This window comes from Tiliqua scincoides, chromosome 2 (genome assembly GCF_035046505.1).
Source record: "Tiliqua scincoides isolate rTilSci1 chromosome 2, rTilSci1.hap2, whole genome shotgun sequence".
NCBI lineage: Eukaryota > Metazoa > Chordata > Lepidosauria > Squamata > Scincidae > Tiliqua > Tiliqua scincoides.
The window spans coordinates 89,826,492-89,851,680 of NC_089822.1; the positions used below are offsets into that span (position 1 = coordinate 89,826,492).

The 25,189-nt window shown below is 43.7% G+C and overlaps 1 protein-coding gene across 1 annotated transcript in view; it reads right to left on the reverse strand.

Annotated features, from left to right (window-relative positions):
* Positions 1–663: 663 nt before the first annotated feature.
* GRIN3A (glutamate ionotropic receptor NMDA type subunit 3A) overlaps positions 664–25,189 on the reverse strand; it is a 131,660-nt gene continuing 107,134 nt past the window's right edge. The window contains exons 6-9 of the mRNA XM_066614037.1: positions 20,721–20,872; positions 8,547–8,711; positions 6,333–6,406; positions 664–1,003 (exon numbers count right to left, since the gene is read on the reverse strand). Coding sequence (XP_066470134.1) covers positions 664–1,003; positions 6,333–6,406; positions 8,547–8,711; positions 20,721–20,872 — 731 coding nt within the window. The remainder of the gene's footprint in view (positions 1,004–6,332; positions 6,407–8,546; positions 8,712–20,720; positions 20,873–25,189) is intronic.

The following is a 25,189-nucleotide window of genomic DNA, read 5'->3' on the forward strand; positions in this document are numbered from 1 at the left end:
CAAAACACGATTCCCTTCCCTGCAAGCTGATGTGGCAAGAGTTCAAAAATCTACCACCTCAACCTATCACTTTCATCCTGTGTAGCATGTAGACCAGCTCTGATGAATCCCTATGATCATGGAAACATTGAGTCGCACTGAGCCTTGTGTCGGATTGTTTTAGGGGAACTACTGTTCTGGCATCCCGATGGGGCCAACAGAAATAAAAATCACCCACGGGGCCTCGGGTTCTGCATTTGAGCATACGCACCCTAGCAGGCAGTAACAATGTCATATAGTAAAATCCAAACAAAGCACCACCAGGACACACAATTCTGAATCATCATCAAGTCTTCTCTCTCACTCTCTTTAATTAATGCACAGAAAGGGCAATCAAGTGGATATTCCATCTGAGTGTGGTGAGAAGGAAAGCGGCCAACGTGTGGGGTCTGGAGGCTCTGAGTTCTCTAGAGTCTGAGGTCACCCTTCTGAGAGGCTACTGCTTCCCATCACGACCCTGGTAACCAGTTGTTGAAGGTGCTGCCTGTCGCCACTGAGATTTGCAGGAAGGAGCCGTCCTGTTGATGAGGAACATATTGCTTGCTGATTTTGGTGCCGCTTTCTGGCATTACAAAAAGAGAGTTGCGGATTGTTCTGGGAAGAGGAAGTCTGGAGCGTAGTCACTTAGGGCTCAGCAGTCCTGTTTGTCCTCTGAAACTCCTCTAGCTCCAGTTTTCTGTTCATGGCTAACTGCAGTTCCTGCTTGATCACCTGGATCTGCTTCTCCAGCTCGGAGAGTTCTTGGATCACTGAGGTTCTAGCAAGGTTAAGGGAGTCTGCTTTCCCGTTCGTAGTCAGTGAAGCCGGAGTCTCCTTTTTCAGGGGGGGAAGAGGTATGTCTTGCAGCTGTGGCTTCATCATCACTTCATTTTGCCTTTCCTCGCTACAGATGTATTTTCTCCGGTGGCAGTTACCTGGGCTGGCTGTGTTCCACACTGCATGCTGACTGTTCCCGGTATTGGACCTGCACGAAGAATTCACATACTGCAGAGATCACATTTATATCATACAATGCATATGTAATGATACTTTCAGCAGCTATGTATCTACAAATTTTCAGTCACAGGCATTGGGGCCATTTTACTCCCCCTGTTTTGCTCCCCTCTCTCCAGTCCTTCCTTTCTTCTCCATTTAAAGCACCATAATTGAAGAGTCTAGAGGTGCTTTGAAGCCTCCCCAATCTGAAGCTTTGTTTAGCTAGTTTTCACGGAAGAGAATGTGCATGATTTGCTTGAGTGTACTGTTTGTCAGCAGCACCACTCAGGGTAGAACCCAGCAGTGTATCTATGAAGATTCCACTTGATGGTCAAATTTCATGGGACAGGAAGTTCCATCATTCTTGGAGGAGGCCATTTTACACAACCAAACAGCAAGAAGGGACAGGGTTGAGCTTACTAGCCCTTGGCTCCTAACTTCTGCTCCCTGTATGGGTTGCTTTTTGTTTAAAAATAAATTCAAAGGGAGAATCACAGAATGGCTTGCACTGTGAAATCCCCCCTCCCCCAATTTTAATGACTCAAGGGATGGGTTTAAAGCAGTTTGCCAAACGTGTTTCCCACATGACACATTTTCCTACATAGAGGTTATCTGGGGTGTGTGTGTGTGTGTGTGTGTGTGTGTGTGTGTGTGTGTGTGTGTCTGTACACATGTAAGAGGTAAAAACTGCATGTTTTAATTTGCAAGTGTCATAGTTTGCAGTGTCATCAGGACAAAATAGTCATTCATTCTTACATGAACACTGTAGTCTTCTCTGGATAGAAGAGGTTAGGAAGGGACCAATAACCCTAATTTTGTAACCTCCAGTCTTGACTAATAACTGTGCTTTGTGCAGAACATATAGATGCTTCAACTGATTCAGAATGGAGCAGCCCGTGTTTTGATGGGGTGGTAGCTATGTAACTCCTACTTTTAAGTGCATAGTGGTGTACAAGAGCAGACTGTAATCCTGGGTGACTTCTCCCAAACCCTAGCAACCTTATGAATTCCTGCTACTTCTAAAACATAGTTTGTAGGTTCAGGAGGCAGTAACCTTGTGGAAGTCAAGAAAGACCAGAAGGTGAGAAGAGGGTGAAGGATCGCTACATATGTGCCTTGAGATCTCTGAAGACATAAATGTGATAAATGAATGATCCTGTTAGGCAACCCTCCTAGAGGTCCTACACTGCAGTCTGAGAGCAGCAGCAACCCATGGTGTGAGTCACACCATGCAATTCCATTGCAAAAGCTTCTTTGCTTCTGCTTGACCCTGGGGCCCAAAACCATACACTTAGCAAATCCATGCTGATAGAAACGGATGAATCTTGGTACACTTGAAACTGTCAGAAAGTGCAGGAGTGTGTGTACTTTATTAAAAAAAAGAGGCTTCTGGGAAATGTACATTTGAAGAAAATATCAGAGTATTGTTCTCCAGGGAAATAACAGTACAGTAGAAGTTATTTTCATCAGTTTCTTCCCAATGTCAATACAGCAAGTATCTAAAGGAATCAATGAGTGTTATCACAGAATGGACAGGAGGAGAGGGGAGCTGACTGCACTGTTCTACTGCATTAATTCATTATTGTTGTGTGCCTGGGTTTGGATCTGGTCACACTGACACTATCGATGAGTCCACCGTGGAAATGGAACTGGTTTGAACAGGCTAATCGCTGGGAGGGCTCCAATTAAACACAAGGAATATTTTTTCTGATGGGGCCGTGCCCGTCCTCCTGTAGAGTCTGGCCTCTGCTTTTCAAATAGCATATTTCTTTGTACCAAAACAAGATTTGGGAGGTTGCATTTGCCTCAGGATTCAGTCCTGTCACATTTTCAAAGCTTGCCCTACAGTCAGCTGGGTTTGTTACAGAGATGCAAAAAAGGTGGAACAGCATCCATGGCAAAGAAGAAAAATACACAATGTTTATTGCTCATGCAGTGAGTAACTTCAGCAAATCCAAAACACCACTACTGTAATGCCAGCTGGTAGACTGAAGCTGCTTGATGAGTAATGCCGTAATGTTGCAAATGAGTTTTTAGCCGTATTTACAGTTATTTAAAAATGTGGGGGAACAGGACACTAGATCAAATCTGGTTGAAGCTACTGCACATTTTCAGACAAAACTAGAGAGATCAAAGATAAATGTTAATTGGTGCAGACCAGTGAACACACAGGCTGAGACTGCAAGATCTCCCCTGATTCAGCCATCGGTTGGGGTGATGATTGGAAGGATGGTTTTGGAAGGGAACCAAGCGTGCTGCTGTGAACCTGCTCCAAAGATATGGAAGAGAGCTGCTCTCTCTCATTTGAAGGACTAGGCAGGTTGTTTGTTCAAAACAAGGAGAAGGTTTATTAAAACTAAAAAGGGGGAAACGGGAGAAAAAAGATACCAGTAGTCATGTCCTAGAAGAAGTGCACAGCAACAGGCCTTGCCAATGACAAATTCTGTATCCTAGGCCAGTGTTTCTCAACCAGAGGTAATTGTACCACTGGTGGTACTTGAGGTGGTGTCCAGTGGTTCTCACAGGACCCCCACAATCCTGCCACTTGGCAGGAAGACCAGCATTGCATTGCAATGCAACAAGGAGCAGGCTCAGCTCAGTGAGCAGAGCCCCAGTGTGCACTTTTCCCATGCTCAAAAAAGTCCTCCTATACACCATGAGTCTCTTAGACTCTGCTCTGCCAGATAGGGCCCAACATGGAGTCTCTGCACTGGCAAAATAGCTGGTGCAGACTTGAGAAGCCCCATTGTGGGGATTCTTTTGTCCCCTTCCCCCCAAAAGACCTCCGGTGGCTTTGGCGTCACTGCACCCAACAGCAGAGCTGCCTTTAGGACTGGGCTGTTACAGCACAATCCTGAGCTTCCTGGTGCCCGTTGGAGCAGCAGTACTAAAGCAGCTACCTCTATCCAGCAGGCATCAGGAAGCAGCCAGAGATCTGCACGGGGGAACACCCCATGCCCCGCAATGGGGCTTCTCAAGTCTGCACCAGCTATTTTGCCTGGCTATTCCGCGCCCAACATGCAGTTCAGGATCCTGCAGAGTCCCAGCCCCTCCCACTAGGCCCAGCGCCTGACTTCAAAACAATTCTTCAAAAAATTTCTCCTTGTTTATTTGACAAAGGGCTGCTGACCTTGCAAAACTGAGAGTGCATCATTGTCATACCTGCAAGAAAAATTATGATCTTTAAGAGAGAATGGGCACTTTTTGTTCTATTTCATGCCTCTAAAATAATCTCAGTTCAGGTATCACTGATGCGGGTGAGGATGCTGAATTTTTATTTGGTAAATGTATTAATTAAGCAAGCTGTTGGTGGCCTTTTCTTTTGTCTTGGTCAACATTGTTAAGTTATAAGACATACAGCGCAATCCTAACTTGCACTAGACACAGACAGGCCAGGAGGCCTGCGCTGTATCCAGTGCAAAATTGGGGCCAGAATCGGTTCAGCCAGAGGCAAGGAGAAACTCTTCCCCTTACCACCGGGTAAGCCACTGCAGCCCTAATGGGTCTCCTCAGACCTGCACCAACTCAGGAGGTGATGCAAGTCCAAGGAGAATGGAGCAGCTTGGAGCCGGTCTGAGCAGCTCGGGAAATTGGGTTGGAATCCGGCATAACTGCTGAGTCCCAGTCCCACCTCCCGCTCCCCACCCACTCGCCCCGGACCACCCATCTTCCGCCACCCCAAAACTCCTCCTCCTCACCCTCCCCATGCCCTTTCACAGACCCCTGTGCTGGCCGAGCTCAGCCAGTGAAAACTCACTGTCCCCGGAGCCTGCAAGTGTGCAGTTCGGCCGGTGCAAGTCCCTTGCGCAAGTCCCTAACTGCCTCCAGGGTGGTGCGAAAGTGCTTTATGGCACTTTCACAACACTCCTTAGAATTGCGCCCCAAAATTTCTGGGTAAGTGAAAACGGTACTACCATCCCCCCCTTTTCCATGCTGATCCTCATACCTTGTACTGAGCAGAGCAAGAGACACTAATGGAAGAAGCGTATGGCTGGGGGGTGGACCCTAGGTACCAGGCCACAGAGGGTGTCAGGGTGGTGGCATGCATGGTGTGTGTGTGTGTGTGTGACTGGGGTGACACCCTTCCCCTCCATGGCACTCAGGATGTTTCCTGGGTTCATGCAGAGTGCAGCACTGCAAACCGAGCCCACCCAGCCTTCCTTTGCTCCAAATGGCTCCAAAAAAGAGCCATTCTGGAAGCGATTGGCATGTCTGGTGCAGGCAAAGGGCAAAGCAATGACTGGGGCGGGGGAGGGGTGATGTTTCTGTGTCACCTGGACCCAGAAGCCAGGACATTCCAGTATGCCGCCGGCAAGAGCAGCCAAGAATGGATTTTTCAGTCATCTATAGCCCTTCGAATTTAGAGTGATCTGGCAGGCTCTGGCAACCATGCTACAGAGAAGCTTGCTTCTCCAGCCTAGCCCACAACAGCAGCAGGTTGGCACCTGGTTCTCTGGCAAGACAGAGAAGACACCTGGGAGCAACCCAGCTGTTAGAAAGGCTAGGCAGAGGGTAAAAGGGATGTGATTTGACATCAATTCCCAGCAGACGAACTTCACCCTCAAGAGATCTTAGATGACCCGCATTCCAAGATGCTGCCCACATTTCAATAGGAATTTAAAATAAAGACTATAAACCCTTATAACCTGAAAACTGTACAACACAGCGGACATTCAGCACAACCCTTGGTATTTTATGGAATTTTGAATGTATTTACACAGGCAGCAACAAAAAGAAAAGGTGTGTTCACTGGAAAAAACTTGGTACAAGGAAAAACTTCACATGGATGAGTTTCAAAGTGCGATAACTCAACAATTCTAACTCAGGGTTTTCTGAAATGTGGTCAGGACAAACCTGCTATCAGGTAGATTCTCCCTGCTGATGAGACAAATTGTGTGGATTTTAAAGCAAGTAGAATTTTCAAGCTGTATCACAGCCGAGTGCAAAAAGAAGAAAAAACCCAGCTCCACATCAATATACAGGCACTCTCACAGTGCTATAATAACAATTGTGATTGCCTGCCTACCATATTACTGTAGAGTCAGACAGGAGGATAATGTATATAAGTCTGATACAGAGGGCACTGCGTCTCCTGAGAAGGTTATGAAGCCAAAGTGGTTCTTTATGATTTATGACTCACTTGGCACAATAATAAATACAATTTGCTGTTTCTCTTCAACTCATAACTACATTGTACAATGCTATTTTCACACACATTTTTCTTCTTTTTTTAAAAATGCGTTATGTATCTGGGGAACTAATACCTACAGAATTCATTTGCAAACAAGGAGTTTAAAAAAATCATTTTTTCGCCTTACCTCTTTTCAACTCGCTTTGCTTTAGGCTGGTGTTTGTCTTCAGTAAACGAACTATTTAGAGCTCGGTGCAATCTCTAGAGAAAAAGGGATATAAATCAGCAGGAAAATGGTCCTTTGGGAGGGATACAGAATTTTGCATTGCAAATGTTTCACTGCACATTTTTCATTTGTGCTCTACAAAGCTGCCTGTGTGTCACACTTGCCACTGGGTTTAGGATTCTTGAAGCAAGTTATCCCTCATCCCAGGCCTGATTTCTATGGTGTGCTTTGCACACAGAAGATCTCAGATTACCTCTCATTTTAAAAGGCAACAGGGTTGGAAAACACCTATGTCTGAGACCCTGGAAAACTGTTGCTGATCACTGCTAGAAGGACCAATAAACGAACTCAAGTGTGAGTCCTCACTTAAAGTTGTCGACAGCTTCTTGGAAACTGCAACTTTCAGCAAAACAACTTATAACAAAACCAATTTTACTGTTGGCTCATTGAGAGATGTAAACAAGAAGTACATTCCTACAATATATTTCTGGTCACCAAAAAAAAAATCTCCAAACTTCTAAGGACCCCAAACGCTTCTAGTATAAAACACTGAAATAAATGTGAGCTTTCTGAACCTGCGACCTGGGGCAGGTCTGCAACATGCCGCCCACCGTAGCACGCCCCCCCCCCAGGATACTCACAGAGATTTGTGCGATGCTCGGCAACTGTGAAGAAGCCTTCTGAGGATTCTCTTGCTGTTTTAAACAATACTTCCGTTTTCCCAATGAAACTGGAAATGTTGCTTAAAACAGTGGGGGAAGCCTCAGAAGGCTTCTTGCCCACTGCTGCCTGCCGCACAGAGCCTCCCTGCCTGCGGAATGGCTCGAATGGGTAGGCGGAGGTGGCAGCAGTGGGTGCACAGTGAACACGTGGCAAGCACAATGCCCAGGGCATTCCCCCTCTCCCCGCCCCAGCCAAGTCCACCACTGGCAAACTCCACACAGAGTGGACCTGGCCGGCAATTGATTTTGTTTCTCATCAAGTTTATAACAAAACAACTTAAAATGAAACAACTTTACCACTAGTGTCGCTGGGGGCAAAAAGTACTGCAGGTGCCGTAATGTGCCGTGTAAGCCGCCCCTCCCACTCACCGTTGGAGCCATTTCAAGCAGTGATGGCGATACACAGGAGACACCAATCGGTTTGGTGAGCGCCTGCGCATTGCCGTTGCAGCCCAAAATGGCTTCAATGGCAACTGGGAGGGGCCCCTTACATGGCGCATTACGGCACCTGCGCTACCTACCATTTTGTCCCCCTCTGGCTACGCTACTGGGACCTAAAGTATAAGACAACTTCATACATAGTGAATGCCAGGTGAATGGTATTCACTAGTCTAAACCGTTCATACTCAGAAGGACTTGGGGGTGGGAGAGAGAAAAAGAAATTGGACTCCAAACAGGCCTCCACAAGCTCGCAAAAGACACTGTCCTACTTTAAAAAATGCTGTTGGAGGTCTATATTTGGATAAACTGAAAAAGCTTCCTTAGCATCCATTTATTACACTGGTAGTTTTCCGAGCTAAGTAAGTGAGAGGTTGGATAAAAGAACAAGCCTTTGTTCTCTCAATTCATGTTGAATGTACTGGATACTTGGAAGGGCTTATTGTATTGGATCCTGGAAGTCTAGCACCACTGGTTAAGACCAAAAGGATTTCTTTTTGTCAGCGTGCATCAGTGCTAACAATCCACTGAGCCACCCAATCCTCTTGAGAGGGTTGCTTTATCTGCTAGCTGCACAGGACCAAAGCTTCACATAACTAAGGGTGCAATCCTAAATATATGTCAGGCTGTAGCAAGATAGGATTGCGCTGCACATGATTTATTTTTTCCCCAGCAATATATTAGGATTTGTGTCTCCTCCTACTCACTGAAGAGCAGTTTGTGCTTCTCTTCCTCTTAATATTGTTCCTTTAAGATTGCAAGTTATAATTTGGGACAGATTCTACAGTAGTTGAAGCTTATATTATTAGTAATTGGCAAAATGCCTTCAGAACTCAGACTGACTCCCATCTCTATAGCCCCATCTCTCCAACTGCATCTCCCCAGCCTGGCTTCTGTTCTTGAGAATCGGCTTTTGAAGGATCCTATATTTACACCATCAACTTCAGTAGGGGTGGGATTTAGTCCATTTAATCCAAGACTGTTCCTTTGCAAAACTTAATACTAGAATATATACCTGACTTGTATGGAGCCAGTATTTCAGTTTGGATTTCTTTTTGATTCGCGGGATCACCAGCCTGTATACGATGTGTTCTCCAATGGTAGTGAGGATAGACAAGCCAAATCCAATGCACAACATCACAAAGAGTCCAGAAAAATGCTTGATGCCCATCTGCAAGGTCTGTTAGGGAAACCAAGGATGCCAGTGTTAAGAGTGGCATTCACAAAACCAAAGTAAGTAAAACTGATTGATTTTTATTTTCATCTTTTGGTCTGATTTAATGCTGCCTTATTAGCCCAGTGATTTTAACAGATTCAGGACCCATCTTCAACCCTAACACTAACCCATGGGGGCTCTCTTTCATTTTTTGCCCCCTTTTCCATTTTCTCCTTCACTGGAGTAGACCTCTGCAGGAAGAACTCCACCAGAAGTGAAAATTGGGGAAGACTCCAGATGCAGACAGAAAAGCATTAGGCCAGTGCATAGGGTTCCCTGCATCGCAGCCAGATGTTTCAAGCAAGCTGGGATCCTAAAGGAAGCTGACATCAGGATGGAACCAGGTTACAAATACACCCATTGATTTGTGAGACATGGCTTTGATTTGCCAGCACACTTGTGCTCTGGGGAAGCGGGCTTTCAGGGTCACCAACATAACCATGAGAAAATGTGTTCTTTCTCACTTACCACTTATAAAACATAGTTGACCTGTAGACTAGGATTTCTAGACTAGAGCTTTGAGCAATGTAAATCTACATCATCAAGGAGTACCACTGCAGGGTTTGGCTAGTGAGGGGTTTGTGTAGCCCAGATGAAACCAGAGGCTGCCCTTTCAAGAAGCACACTAAGATCATGCTCGCAAGCAGTAGATTTTGGATGCCGTTATTTGTGGAAGCAGAGGGGGAGACAAATAGATCTCCCCCATGGAGAACACAATCCATCAGGATGTTCTCCTGTACAAACCCCACTGAAATGAAATTCCAACAAGGCGAATGCAGAATCATTTTATAAATGGGATTTTAACTTAGGGGCCCCTTAGTTAAAATCATGGGAAAGAGATGCAGTTTGAAACGGCCCTGCGTGAAATGGGCAAATGCATTCTTAACAGGCACATTTCAGTATACAGGCAGTTTGGGCTACCTGAGTATTTAAATTGCAATGAGCTAAATATTTTTCTTTGTTCAGATAAGAGATGCCAAGAGAAAGCAAGAGCAAACCAGAAGATCAACATGTTGTAACAGCCGCTTATTAAAACCTACACTTCGGAGATAAATTTCAGGCGCACATAAAATGCAATGAGGAGCAGAAGAAAATAATTACAGCAACATGGCTTGGAGAATTTAAAATAATTAAGCATCGCAACCCCAAACTTCCACACTGGCAATTTTCTGAGGTGTGATTTACATTATACAATGCATGCACGTATTCTCAGCAATCAGAAATCAAAACAAAATAAAACACATTTCAAAGGCTTTCATTTTATTTTTTCTTCCCACTCCTCCCCATCTCATTACAGAGCAAGGTGGAATGGCATTATCCTGATTATTTTGTAGAATGTGTGCAGTCAGGATTCTTAAATTTGGGATGGCTCTCAAGCCTATCCCAGGATGGTCTTGTAAATGAACCCTAACAGCAGAGACACCAGAGGAGTGGGTGGAACAGTGGGAAAGGGGAGGAGAAAGATTCTTAGCAAAGCTTAAAAGCCTGTTCTTACATACAGTATATTCCTAATAACATTGCAAAAAAGCAGCGTATTATAATATTATTATTATTAACAGTATTTATATACCGCTTTTCAACTAAAAGTTCACAAAGCGGTTTACAGAGAAAAATCAAATAACTAAATGGCTCCCTGTCCCAAAAGGGCTCACAATCTAAAAGATGCAAATGAATACCAGCAGACAGCCACTAGAACAGACACTGCTGGGGTGAGGTGGGCCAGTTACTCTCCCCTTGCTAAAAAAAAAAAAGGAGCACCCACTTGAAAAAGTGCCTCTTACCCAATTAGCAGGGTATTCTAAGCATATTTTTCTGGTTACTTTTTTGTGCTTCTATGATAACTATGGGAACGGCATCCTTTGAGGGGAAAAAAGAAAGCAAAGGACATGCTCATCTTTGGCCAAGCAGCACCTTCACAATCACTTATCTGCCAGCACAGCAAGACTTAGGATTCAGTCATTTGACTTTTCGTGCACACTGCTCTTGAGTCCTGTTCTCATGATCGTTGGTTAAGTCACTGTCGGGAATCAATCCTCAGTTCTATATTTCTGCCTTCCAGTAAAGCTTCTGGCCTCAATGGCCCCAGGGTCCCCAGTGTCGTGTTATCAACCTTCATCACAGACAGCAGCAAGAGGCTGAAAACAGATTAGTGATCCTAGGCAAGAATTTATGTCTGCAACTCCTTATTGTGCTTGTATCCTCCAACCTACCTGTTTAGTTCTCTTTAGTACATTGTTCCTTCTGCTAAGACTATATCATGTCTGAATCTTGCCAAGGTCTGTTTTTCTAATTCAAGGTCTGTTTTTCTAATCCTCCTTTCCTGGTCCATGAGACGTAGCCTCCTCCCCACACAGACTGATGCAATTCTACAGTTATGACCCAGTAAACACGTGATGGTAACTACTGGTTCAGAGGATTCTTTGTGCTGGTCAAGTCCAGAGCACAGCACATCCACATGATGGCTCAGTGCGTTCTTCTAGAAAACCTTCTGAGGCTTGAGCAAGCCGCTCAGGATGTCACTGTTGGATCACGGAGAAGATCACTTCTTCACTCCCAAATTCCCATTCCCTAAAGTCAAATAGTTGTAACTCCTTGAAGTCAAGAAATGGTGGTGACTGTTTAGATAAATTAGTAAATATTATAATGAAAAATGTGGTAACATTTGCATTGATAATTTCTTTTTTCCCCAGTCATTTTTTTTTCTTTTAAGAATACATATTGTAATCCATGGCCAGTATCCTGATGTGTAACACGTGTAGACCCATCCCTAAGTCTAGCCCATTTCCCTGCGCTGTATCTGTAATAAATAAATAAACTTTTTATTTAAAAAAATGGTGGTGAGAACTGGCCCTTAGCAAGACAAAAATGTCCACACCAGGACTGATTCAAACATGCATGTAATCGTGTGCTAAATAATTCTATGGGTTGTACCACTGCAGGCGGCAGGTGAGAGAACTGCATGTTGGAATGGTCCATGTGTCAAAATGCATCAAACGTCCTTGGAAAACCAGCATGTCAGGGATAGGATTCTAACCTAGGTTTTCAAAACTGTCTAGTTTTCTACATGTAGAAAGGCATTTGTTTTAAGCAACAACACAGAGAAACATTAAAACATAGAACACTACCTGCAGTCTGAAATGGTACAATTCCAGGAATTTCTTGCTTGTCGGCACATGTAGTCTGAGGTCCTAAGACTTATTTCCTTGGTGGTATAGATAAGCTTCAGTGGTGGTATAGATAAGCTTGGTGGTATAGATAAGCTTCAGTGAACTGAAATCACAAGAATGGATCTAGCCCCAAGGTATGCCAATTTCAATAGTGCACTTTTTTTTTTCTTTTTCTCTTATAAGTATAATCTAAACTCTTTCATTGGTGGAAGAAAGCTTTATAATGAATGCTACTACTGGATAAAGAATTCCAATTTGAGATCATTCCCCTCATAATAAGAACTGACAAATTAAGTATGGCAGTTATGCTTGATTAATTAAGTAATGAGCTTAATGATTCCATTTGCTTAATAAAGAAGGAAAGGACCCTTTAAAGTTAAACAAACTGATGCCAAATCAGTGGACATTCCAGTCACAGTGGACAATATTTCAACAGACAAATCCTCTGCTCTTTCATTTTTTTGCAAGGCTTCCACTATGAAAATTACATTTGTGCATTTCCTCTGATGTGCCACACTTAGCAAAATGCTTCTTTCTTCTGATGTGCCACACTTAGCAAAATGGATTCTCTCTTCTCCTTTACTATGACGTCAGCAACAAAAAGAAACAGCACTTTCATTGTGTTTTGATACAAGCTTGACTTCTTAATAAAAGTAGAAGGCTATAGCTTTCAATTGTATGAACGGTTTTCTGTGATGCTCTCATATTTAGCAATTTTGGCCACCTGCCCTGGTACACGCTTGGAGGTTTCTCTTTCTTGGGACATGTCTATACCTTAGACCAGTGGTTCTGAAACTTTTTGATCTCCAGAGCCCTTTACACTCCTAGAAGGAGCCTTGTTGAGCTCTGCTGATGTATGAATCCTAGGTAGCCCCAGTGAAAATGTGGAGTGGTCTGGTGTCAAGCCCAATGCAGAATACTGGCAGAAGAGTCAGAACAGGAGGGGAATTAGGAAGAAGGACTATGAACAGGGCAGGTGGGAGGGAGGGATAAGCAAACTGAGCAGGAGGCAGATGGTAGACACTTATGATGTGCTTATGGAGCCCCTGAAGAGGTCTCAGGGAGGGGGTCACAAAAACACAATGGCAGGGGCAAGAGGATTTTTGCACTTAGTCCCCGATATGGTTCCTCGTGAACATGTGCACACCTCCACTTGCTAATCACAGTTCGAATAGCTTCAATTAGCCTTTAAAGTTTTCAAATACACTTTTTAAAATAACCAACTGTAAAAATATAAATTGTGTGCATGAACATGCATGCGGTCTGGACAGGAACCATGGTGAGGACTGTGCTAAAGGCCCCTATGCCTGTTGCAGCTTCACAGTATTGAGATTAAGTGATGGACCATTGGCTCAGTGACTGAGCATCTCTTTGCACGCAGGCAGGACTCAGGTTAAATCCTTGGCCTCTCCCAGTCGAAAGGGGGAAAGCCCCCTGTCTACAAAGCTGTAGTTTGTCAGTACAGAGACTACTGACCCTAAATGGTCTAATAGTTCTGACTTAGTATAAGGGCATTTTCATCTGTTCAATGTAAAAGACGGGCAGCCCAATCGCACTTAAATTCTCCACTGGTGAAACATATGTTCTGTCAGCAGGATCCAGGAGGAAGTGCCTGGTTCCTGCTGGAAGTTCTGCCAGCCAGTGCAGGAAGGTCACCAGGACAGTTGCTGGTGGCAACATGTGCAGGTTGGTTGCCAGGCCTCTGTCTACCAGCAAAATGTGGGCAGAGTGGGCAGAATGGGGGAGTTTCTGGGCAGGGAGTGGGTGAGAAGGGAAGCATAACGAGGGAGGAAAAGGGTGTGTTTGGTGGCATAAGCACGCAGGTAAATCCTGTCCCTCTTTACACACTTTGGTCCTGTGCAAGTAAAACAGCTGGTGCAAGACCAAGGAGTCCCAGAGGAACTATGGGAGCTTTCCCATATACTAAGCTTTTGCTTACCCTAAGGAGATCTCTCAACTGTCCCCCCAGGATGCTGTGTTTTACTCTTTGGTGTGCCTGCATTGGTGGTGGTGGGGGGGAAGGATTTAGGTTGGACTGGGATGCAGATACATTGAAATATAAAAACTTCCCATGCAGATGGCCCAACAGAAAATATTTGTGTATTTGCTCTTGTAAAGTGAACAACTACCACCTTTTTATTTCTTGGCACTTGTGTCACATACTTGGATCACTAGTCCTCACAGTTTAAACTTAAACTTACAACAACAGCTGAGTTTCATCACATGGACTCAGGCTGCGCTTCACAGTTAAATCAGATGACAATTATAAGGACAAAACCAAATCGAACTGTCTCTTAAGGAAGAAAGAAAATCCTTCCAAGCAATTATCCAAATGAAAGGAACAGACTGAGTTAACACAAACAAATCAAGCAGAGAATCCATTTTCAACAGCCAAATTTTTGCCCTTGAAATATCATTTTCCATTTACAACACAGAAAGACAAGCTGGCTATTTTGCATTGTGATGGGCTTTTGCATTAGTTTCTCATTTAAAGGGCTGGTCTTGCTAGCTACTACAAACCATACAGTACTCCAGTCAATGCCTAAAAAAACAAGAGCTCAACATTTCACAACTCAAAGCACAGACCTAGTTCAATATTTTACATCATGCTGGGCTAACACTTGGGGTTTTTGGTTCTTGTAGATACGATGACACTTTACGAAACTTGTTAATCGTACAGGATGCCTGTCCATAACTACAAACAGCTGCTTTAAACTGAAGGTTATAAGTATTCACAGACTTCTGAGAGTGTATCAAACATTAGTATGAATGTGGAATAAAAAGATATCGGTGTAAGATTCATATAAGAATCTTTCCCAGTATTGTTTGTGAAACCCACTGGGGTTCAGGTTCAAGTAGATAAAAGTCTAACTGATGGAAACATGTTTCTTTCTGCAGCTTGACAAAAGCTACAACATACTACCTGGATGTCCAAATCAGTACTGACTATTGTATACGACGAAAAAACTGGAATCTCCATAAACTGTCAGCGCCTTTCCCTGATACAGTCCTGTTTAGGCTAGTGGTGGAAAATCAGCTACGCAAAGGCTATGATGATCCCACCATTTTCTCTCTAGTGGTGTGGAGAAGCAGCCTAGAGTAGCATCAGTCCCACCAAAGTAAACAGCCCCCTGGCAGCTTCCTAAGCCTGTTTCTTGTAAGCTCCAACATACTAAAACCTCTTACCCCCCTCAGCTCAAGTTTAATTACTCTTTCCAGTTCGCATTCTTCAGGAATATGTGGAGAGCTAGGAATGTCTGATAAATGTCTAGACTTCTTGAGGAGTGAGGAGCCATGAAGGCTACCAAGACTTTGCAGGGTAGCAGTAACGGACCTGCCCTCATTGCACCCCAGGGCAGGACTGCAACATGCTGCCCTTCCCTCCATCACCCCCCCCCCCCCCGAATACTCACCAAGGCTCACATATGACGTGGAACATGGGTCAAAAAGGCTTCTGAGGCTTCTCGCACTGGTTTAAACAACATTCTAGTTTCTCAATAAAATCAGAAATACTCTTTAAGAATGCTCTAGAAACCTCAGAAGGTTTTTCACGTGCTGCCGAGTGCTGTGTGGGGCTTCGCCTGCCTGCGGAATGCTCCGATGGGCAGGTGGGGCAGCGAGGCGGGCAAAGGCAGGCTGCGGTGGGATGCGGTGCTTGAAACTATTCACCCCCCTGCCCCCACTCCAAGTCCAACCACTGCAGGGTAGAAACAGCTAACGTTCCTGCTAAGCACTTTGCTTCCCAATGCCGTCTTTTCATCTTTCTCCCAAGTGACTGGAGGAATCCAATTGCTCCTAAACACATCTTGGCCTTTGCTCCTCCAAGACAGCTATTATTTTCTGAAAGAAGCTACATCCACTCAAACAGCTGACACCTGATTAGATGAAGCTGGCCAGGAATTCTGCCAGAGGAAAACAGCTACTTTTCTCTCTCATACACTGTATATATATGAGACAGAATATGTTCTTCAGTGCTGATCTTGCTGCAAAATTCTTCAGTCTTTTTGCCTTCTGTTGAATTTATATATTTCATCACGGAGAAAAAAGCAGAAATGTGTGGCAAGTCCAAAAATTGGTTATAAGGCTAGAGAAGAAGCAGCAGAAACTCGAAGATGGATATTCCTATGTTTAAAAGGGTCATCACAATCAATATTTCACTTACAGATATGACCATGGTAGTGCCATTACTCTTTGCTGACACGTCCTTGTGAGCCAGCCAAAAATTTCATCAAAAAAGATACTGGGGGAAAACGACATGAAGTCCTGTGTTATTATTACAAATATCCCCGTGAAGAATGCTCACTATGAGGAATATCTTCTTCATCAATCTTTCAGCCAAGATAAATGGTAATGGAGCCAGCAAACATTTGTACCATAGGCTGAAAGAACTGCTATGAGGCACCCAGCGTAATTCTGAAGCAGGTTTACTCAGAAGTAAGTGCCACTGTGGTCTGACAGACTTAAGTGTGATTAGACCTTAGGACAACGCTGCATGCAGTATAAAGCTGGTCATGGAGAGACAGTTGTAAAACAGGGTGACTTTTTTTGGTCAAAAAGCAGCTTCAGTCTCTCAGTCCGGATCAGGTGCATAGAATGTAGGGAAGGAGAATTAACACTTCCTCTCATGTTCTTTTCCCATCTGAATTAGTCCCTGAAATGTCTATTTGATAATGAAGCAGCTATTTGTCACTCTAGGGGCAAATATCTACAGTCAATTCTCTTTATATGCGAATTTGCTACCTGCACATTTGCTTATCCGCGAGGGACAGAACTTCCACCTACCTCTTGTTAGCTGTGACTCTGTTGTCGTTATCTGTGAATACTGTGCTTGTGCACTCGGGGTGGGGGAGGACTTGGCACAGCTAAGAGCAGGCAGGTGGGGGGGAGAGGCTGCAAGAGGAGAAGGAGAAGAGGCTGTGGCCTCCTCGCAAGCAGAAGGGGGCACCAGGGCCATTCATTTCTCGATTCTCACTGACAATGCATCCGTGAACCAAAACTAGAAATGCATTAAAGTCAATTAATTAGGTTAAAAAAATAGCCTAATTAACATTAATCCCATATTCTGGGCTGCATAATTTTTTAAAAAACAAATCTCAAGCAATGCTTAAAAAATGATAGTGGGCAAAGATACGTATAGTGTGGTTTTTTTGTTTTGTTTTGTTTTTGTAATGTTACATCACTGCAATACTCTAAAGATTCCACTAGAGGTCTCTCTTCCAGTACATATTAATTTCCGCTCTCCAGTTGCATGCACACATTGGCTTCGCTGTGGTTTGGCATTTAACTCAATTCAGAAGCAGGCTTATAAACAAACGCCGTCACACAATTTCATTGCAGGGTTGCCAAGAAGTGCTTTTAAAAAAAAAGTTCTTGCCTAGCCCTCTCCTTCTGACCATAAAATGCCACACAAGAAAAGCACACACAAGCAAAAATGTACAAAAACTTACATTGTCTATTATGCATTCCACATGCTAGCTTTTTTCTTGGCAGGCGTGGGTTCCCCTGCAACCATATCTGTGGTAATTGACTACAATTGCCTAATGGTTCTTTCAACAGACTTCCATCCAAAAGAATGATGTTCCAAAATGTAAAGTAGCAAGAGGTCGCGGATTATACAGTTGCTAGCCACAAGCGTCCTGTATTAAGGACTGGCTTTTGCCCAAGAACATTCTCTTTTGGATGCGACTGATTCCGGAAAACCTGGAGCACAGCTGGCTTTGACAAGCTTTGTGAAACCGGTGCGATGCCAGCATTCACCTGTGCGCTGACTTACTGTCTCCTGAATACATTCAGCTGCCTCATAGGGAGTCAGAACACTGGTCCATCCAGGTCCATTTTGTCTACTTTGACAGGCTGTTTACCCAGAACAAATCAGGAACACCCAGGATTGAACCTGGGACCTTCTCCACGCAAAGCACATGTTCTGCCACTGGGCTAAAATTCAAGGCATTTGAGATGCCCATCTTTCTCTGACCTGTGGACCAATCACCATGCACCTGGATTTTACTGACACACAACATGCATGTCTATCAGCCTGAAAGTGTAATCCTGATGCTGTCTTCCCTTGGTGAGTCAGCACATCAGAACCAAGCAGCAACTGGACTTATGGCACTGATTTTTTTGGAGCATGTTACCATAATCCAGGGATCTCCACACTATATATATAAGTTGCTGCAGGCTGAATAAAGTCTTGTGACAGACCAAATGTAGTGCCCATATGTATGTATGTATGTATGTATGTATGTATGTATGTATGTATGTATGTATATGTGTGTGTGTGTGTGTGTGTGTGTGTGTGTGTGTGTATATATATATATATATATATATATATATATATATATATATATATATATATATATATATATATATATATATATATATATTCCTAACCATGGGGTCGGACAGTTAATCCATGTTGCATATATACAACAGGGATCAAATGTGTACACCTGTGGGTGGGCAGGGCAGAAAAATTAACATGTGTAGTTCTGTCTGCTGCACTCCTTTCCATATGGCCAGAGTGGTGTCAGCCTGACTAATCTCATTTTCAGTCACCGGGGCCATATGCTTTAAGAGCATCAAAGCATAATGACTCAATGTTCACCTCATCCCTATTGATAAAACAAATTGGGTTCCCTCATGCTGTCGATGTAAAATGATTGCAGTGGGGAAATAGCATTGTTTTTGCACATGCATAAACAAATCACAACAAACTGGGTTTCCGCAACAGATCAGGCAGAGATAGTGTGTTGTGTGTCACTCACCTCTGTCCTACATAAAGCCAATATTTTTCAGCCCAGGAAAATGTGTAAAATATAAGACATGGCCCTTGTACTGAAAAGTTTGGAGACCTTTACCATAATCGTCAAAGAGTCAAAGTACTCTGCATACTTAGGGGGGAGTGAGTCAGAATGTTTCTCAGTTTTCTTCATTCCTTTGGTTTCGCTCTAGTATTCCTTGTGCTAGCTATGCTAGCTAACCAGTTCTGTCTTACTTTTCAGGTAGCTGTAGCATAATCTGAAGTCTTCCTTTTAATACGCTGCCATGCCTCATTATAGCCAACTATTTACCAAGTGGTAATTTAACAAGTTAGATCTCTAACCCCTTGGTAACGGTGATGGGCAAGATGATGACAACAGCAACAACAACTGGTATTTGTATACCACCTTTCTTGGTTATTGGATTACTCCTTTGACTTTAATCCAAGGCCGGTCACATAGGCAGGCTTTCCCCTTGAGGGGATTTTTATAATAACAAAGAAGTTCTAATTTTTCTAAAACAAGCAACATTCCAAATGGATCTTTCACAGTCTGGTATCATTTCTGGCCATGGTTGCATCCCATGCTGACTAACAAACAGCTCCTTCTCTCTCAAGAAGGGCAGTAGAGACAGCTTCTTCTCTCTCACAGAAAAGTAGCCAGAATAGCTCAGCTCAGCTTGTCCTTTGCTTCTTGAGGTCATAGAAGCTTCGCTCATAGAAGCTTCCGATGATCTAGATCTGGCGACTGTTGGGTGTTATCTTTGGGCTTAACGGTGGCTCTACCCTCTAGACCAGAACTCCTGCCCCACCCCCACCGCCACCCCTCCCAGCCTGCTTCACAAACAGCATGCACAGGAGCATCTTGAAGATGGAATAATAGGATTTGTAGTTTTCTATGCCTCCAAATTAAAATGAACAGAATTGAGAAAAGCAGAAAATCTACCTCCTATCAGTGTGGTTGCTTCACTCACATGTCACTCACAGAATGGAATTATACCACTCAGAAGTGATGATGCATGTAAATGGTGATCAGTAGAGTCAACATTCTTGTTGCCACTTGGCAGGTCAGAATTAACAAACAAACACTGTGGCCATTGTTTATCTGAATCTGAATTTATTCTGCTGTAGCTGCTAAAGTGTCCACGTGTCAATTAGCCAAACCTTAACCAGCCACAGTACATTTTACATTACTGCCACACATCATAATCTTTCTGACTGCACAACTCGCATTTTGTCTTCATTATTCAAACATCCAAATATAAGCATTTAAAAAAAAAAAAAAAGGCAGGCCACCAGGCATTGCGATTCTTCTTAAAATTCTAAAGCTCCTACAAGATTAGTCAGAACACATTTGTTTTTATTTGCTTTTATATGGCATGAATAAAGACAGATTTGCCAATCGCATTTGCAAACCTGTTGTCTTCTATGACAGGGATAAATGCTGCACGTGAACCAAAGTTATGACGCAAATGCAATTTTTTTTTTTAAAGGTGTTCAAAAATTGAGCAGATGGAAAGGAGAACCAAAAATGCCCTTTGCCCAGGGTAACATTTGGTTAGGAACCAGTGCTGCTAAGGAACAGGGACTTACCCACATGCACACTTTCCCCTTCTCATCTCCACTCTGCTGCCTTTGGTACCTTCTGGCATCTCCCTGCAGGTTCTGCTACCATAAAATCCCAGAAACAGATCCCAACCACACTGTTGCTATGTTTATAGTCTAACGGTTACCCTGTACATGTCTGATCTTGTCTGATCTTGGAAGCTAAGCAGGGTCAGGCCTGGTTAGTATTTGGATGGGAGACTGCCTGGGAATACCAGGTGCTGTAGGCTTATACCACAGTCTTTCGAGACTGAAGGTTGCCAACCTATAGCTCCCTGATATTCCTGAAGTCACTCAGCAAGCAAAGACTCTCTTTATTTTAGAGTCAGCAGTCATTGCTTCCCCTCTTGCTACATATTATGTGCTTTTTGGGAGGCTAACAATCATCCACATGAAGACAAAAATGAAGACACTGTCAGATTTGCAGCCATGGAAGTCTCTTACCTCTGTCACAGCAAAGCTTCTTTTTCCACATGGCACTACCTTGTACCACTTGTCATGCAAGACGTCCATGAAGCCATGAGACTTATACTGGCTGATCAGTTCGGAGATGTTTGAGGTTAGTGGGGAGTTTGGAGGAAGGCCAATTCCATATCCTAGGGAAAGAAAAGTGAATTTAATCATAGATGGGCAAGGCTGATGACTTCTCACAAGGTTATCATTGCTCACCCTACACAGGGAGCTGCCTTACGCCGAGTTAGACCGTTTGTCTAACTCAGTATTGTCAATGCTGGCCAGCGGTGACTCTCCAGGGTTTCTCACAGAAATTTTGCTCTGCCCTGCTTGGTGATGGCAATATCTGTAGCCCAACACTTAGATGTATCCAAGGGCGTAATCCTAACCCCTCATGTCAGTGCTTTCCAGCACTGACTTAAGGGCAATGCAACTCTGAGGTAAGGGAACAAACATTGCCTTACTTTGAGAAGGCCTCCATGAGTGACACCCAACTGCAGGATGCAGCACACATCCCACTGGCACAGCTATGCCAGTGCTGGAAAGCACTGACATAAGGGGTTAGGATTGCACCCCAAGGGTACTGATTTCAACCCACTGATTATGACTCTACATGCTCTCTCTAACATGACTTCTGTTCAATGGGCTGGTGAAGGGATTAACATCCCCTGTAATTTCAAGTATGAATCTAATCTCAAGAGACTATCTGACCCCATCATAGTTAATAAGGCTCTGTAATAAAACTGGCATCATTGATGTAAGGACTTTTCAGAGCATGAGAACTCAGAGGGCATGAGAACATTGCTGAGTACAGGCTTGCTCGGGAATGAACATCCTTCCTCATATACCCTTAGTGGTAGAAGAGATTTGAAAGAAGAAAAGAATACGGTGCATGATTTTGATCGAGAACAAGATGGAAGAGACGGGGCACCATCTGGGCAGAGCACTAGATGTCATGGGCTGGCATTGCTTTGGTTTTCCAGAATGCACCCAAGACAGCAATACAATAAGATGTACAATATATGCAATATTCCTGGAAAATATCACCTCTTTCTTACGAGTGGAACTTTGAGCAATTTTTCAATTGCAGTTTACAAACAATTGAAGAAAATAACATTTATAAACACATGTTGAAAATTATATCTATAGATGAGACATAAAATAACAGCATGAAAAAAATAAATATTACAGAGCTGGAAAAGCCTTGCTAAAGAAAACGTTTTAGCTTCTTCCTAAAGATTGCAAATGTAGGAGCCCATGGCTCTCATTGCCTCCACACGTCCTCTTCTGCTCCACCCCTTCTTCCTTTTCCAGTTCAGGGATGAGAAGAAGGAGAACCAGTGGAGGCAAAAGGATGGATGTAAGCCGGTGCCCCTGCCAATCGGCTACTTAAGGTGCATATCTCAGTTGGCCTCATGAATGGGCCAGTCTTGATGAGAGCTTGTTCTTGGGCACATGCAAGCCTCATCTGCTGCCAAGTCTGTGAAGAGGCAAGCGTCTTTCTTTTCAAAAATGCAGGTTTACCCCACAGATCTGGGATATGTGTGGCCTTTCCCACCCAGCCAGTCTGGAGGTAGCCACTCCTGAGTCTTGCCTTGGGACTCTGAAGTATTTCACAACGGAAACATCCCTGCTTTACTCAAAGGGGTATGGATATGTACATACATATATTATATGGAGAGAGAGAGGAGAGAGAGAGAGAGAGAGAGAGAGAGAGAGAGAGAGAGAGAGAGAGAGAGAGAGAGAGATTATTTAAATGCATTTTATGTGCCATGCTGATGACTGCTTCCCACAAAAGAAAGAGAACATCAGGCTAGCACCAATTTAAAAAAAAAAGAAGTGTTTGTGCTTTAAGTGGGTGAATTCACAAACAACTCTGTAATTTGCCAGTGGGAGATTGCTAATTGCTTGCATAATCACCCTTTTAGCACATGCAGATTCATGACTCTTTGCAGAAAAGTAGCCCACTAAACCATGTGCTGAACTCAGTTATTTTGCAAACACCACACCTACAAGCAGCAGGAAGTCGGCATCTCTGGTACAATGTTACACAACTAGAAAATTAGGCAACGTTATGGGGTGTGCATATATAGACATACACACACACAAATTGAACTATATTTAGCAAGCTGAGCTGGCCCGCTCTAGGGGCTTGCCCATTCTAATCAACCAAGTGCATAGATAAGGAAGAAATAGGGAGGCTCTAGAAAGCCAAAGTCTAGCTCCATCTGGAAGAGACAGGAAATTGGGTGCAAGCTCACGGGAAGCTAGAGCTTGCTGAGCAATCTTTCTGGGCCTGGATTTGGCAAGGAGACTACCACTAGGTGAGCAAAACAATGAAAAGATGCTTCTGATCAAGAAACCGAAACAGAGGCAAGCTCACAACATCAGGCTTGATTCTCATTGGCTCACGATGAAGCCATTCAGCTCTTTGGGGGAAAGGAAATTTTGCATTTTTAGTTTCTAACCCACATTTCCTCTGGAGCTCAAAGCGGTACCCAAGCTTCTCCTCACAACAACCTGGTGAAGCCAGCTAGGCTGAGAAAGGGCTCAAGATCAGCCAGTGAGCTTTATGGGTGAGCAAAGATTTGTCTCCAAGTGCTCTAACCAGTGCAACATACTGACTGTCCATTCTGGGTGGGGACAAAAGCTGCCCCTCCCTGAAGTGTGTTGAGCGCCATTGAGAGAGACCCATATAGGGTACAATTATCTCAAGTGTCTCTCCAGGGGTTCTTGCAACAGAGGGGCTCTCTCTCTTCACTTCTCCCCACTCAACCCTACCCACTTTTGTAATTTTTGTAAATAAATCACATCAATATCGATTGGTGTGATCTTTGGGCTTCTCGGCAGTGCAAACTGAGGCACAGGCTAATAGGATGGAAGTTGTGTCAGTGGACTACACATGCTGGTGCCTCTGGTTTATGAATATTTTACCTTGAAATATCTTAATGTAATAATAGGTGTGTATTTTGCTCCTAGGTATACATACAAGGTGGAGTGTGAAAGAACAGCAGGTATCAGATGTTACAGCATGTTTAGGTCTGGAGAATTTACTCAGTCTTGTGTCACCCCTGATACTCTACAAACTCAAACAGTTCTTACTCCCCAGGAACAATCCATATTTCCCAGGTATGTTGCCATTAATTTGTCTTTTGCAGACATGTTGTGCTGCCATATTTTAACCACATTTATTAGGGTCACCAGGTTGCTTCAGGTTTCAGTCTCCCTGAGTCCCTGAAAGTACAATTGAAATAAGGGGGAGATGAATGGTACACATGAAGACAAAATACCAGAATCGTGCTGGTATCCTTCCCTAAGTGACTGTGTGGATAGCAAACTTTGTCGAATGTAATTGATTTGCAGCTACTCCATAATAAGCACAAAACCCATTATGAGATTTAAAAATTCATTGCATTATAATTCTTAAGGCACAGGCTCATTTTTTTTTAAGTAATTCTTAAGGCACAGGCTCATGAGTTTTTTAAACTCATTTTTACCTGGCCCACTTTTGGTCTTGTTGCTTATATGCAACACTGGGCAGAAATGGCTTAAAGCAAACTGTTCTACAGTGCAGACTCACTCAGAAGTAAATCCTATTGTAGATTTACTTACTCACAGGAAAGTGTGCACAGGATCACAGCCATCATCAGTTTTAATAATCCATCCCGCTTCAGAAGCCAGAGTCAGAGGGGCTAAGGTTGAGCTAACTGAATAAGCATGGTAAAAAGTCTTCAGAGTAGTGGGAGGGTCAAGCAGTAGTGTTTAATGGGAGAATGGTGTGGCTCAAGTACTCAAGGCTGCCTCTGTTTTGCTTATGTGAAATGATGTATGGTATCTGAGTGATGAGGAAATGTCTGTGTGGAGAGGCAGGTAGCTGAACAGCTAGATTGCTGTGCAACGGAAAGTCATACAAGGTCAGGTTGAATGTAGGCATAGAGCAAGGAAAAGATCTTGTGAGCAGCATATAGTAGGTGCTTTTTTGTATAGGCTAAGGCCTGGTCTACATATAAAGTGTAATGAAGTAGACAAATCCCCTGGTGGTAGAATGGATTGCATCACTTAAAACTGCCTGTGAGGGATGCCATTTTTGAATGCTTCCCTTCTGCAAGTTAAAAACTGTCACATGAGGAAGAGGGGTTCTAGCTCAGTCCCTTCCCTACGATGCTAGTTTTAAACTTGCAGGGAGTTTTTCACATAGAGAATCATTAAACATGTGATCCTCCTCCACAGCTTAGGAGAGAGGCTGTAGCTCAATGGCAGAGCGCATGGTTTGCATACAAGATGTCCCAGGTTCAATCTGCGGCATCTCCAGATAGGGCAGACAGAAAAAAAGTTGTGTCTGAAACCCCAGAGAGCTACTGCAAGCTGAGTGTTAACAATACTGAGTGAGATTGATCAGTCATTTGACTCCAGTAGTGTTCCCAAGGGGGGACACAATGTAAAGTTTTGCAGGGTGCCTC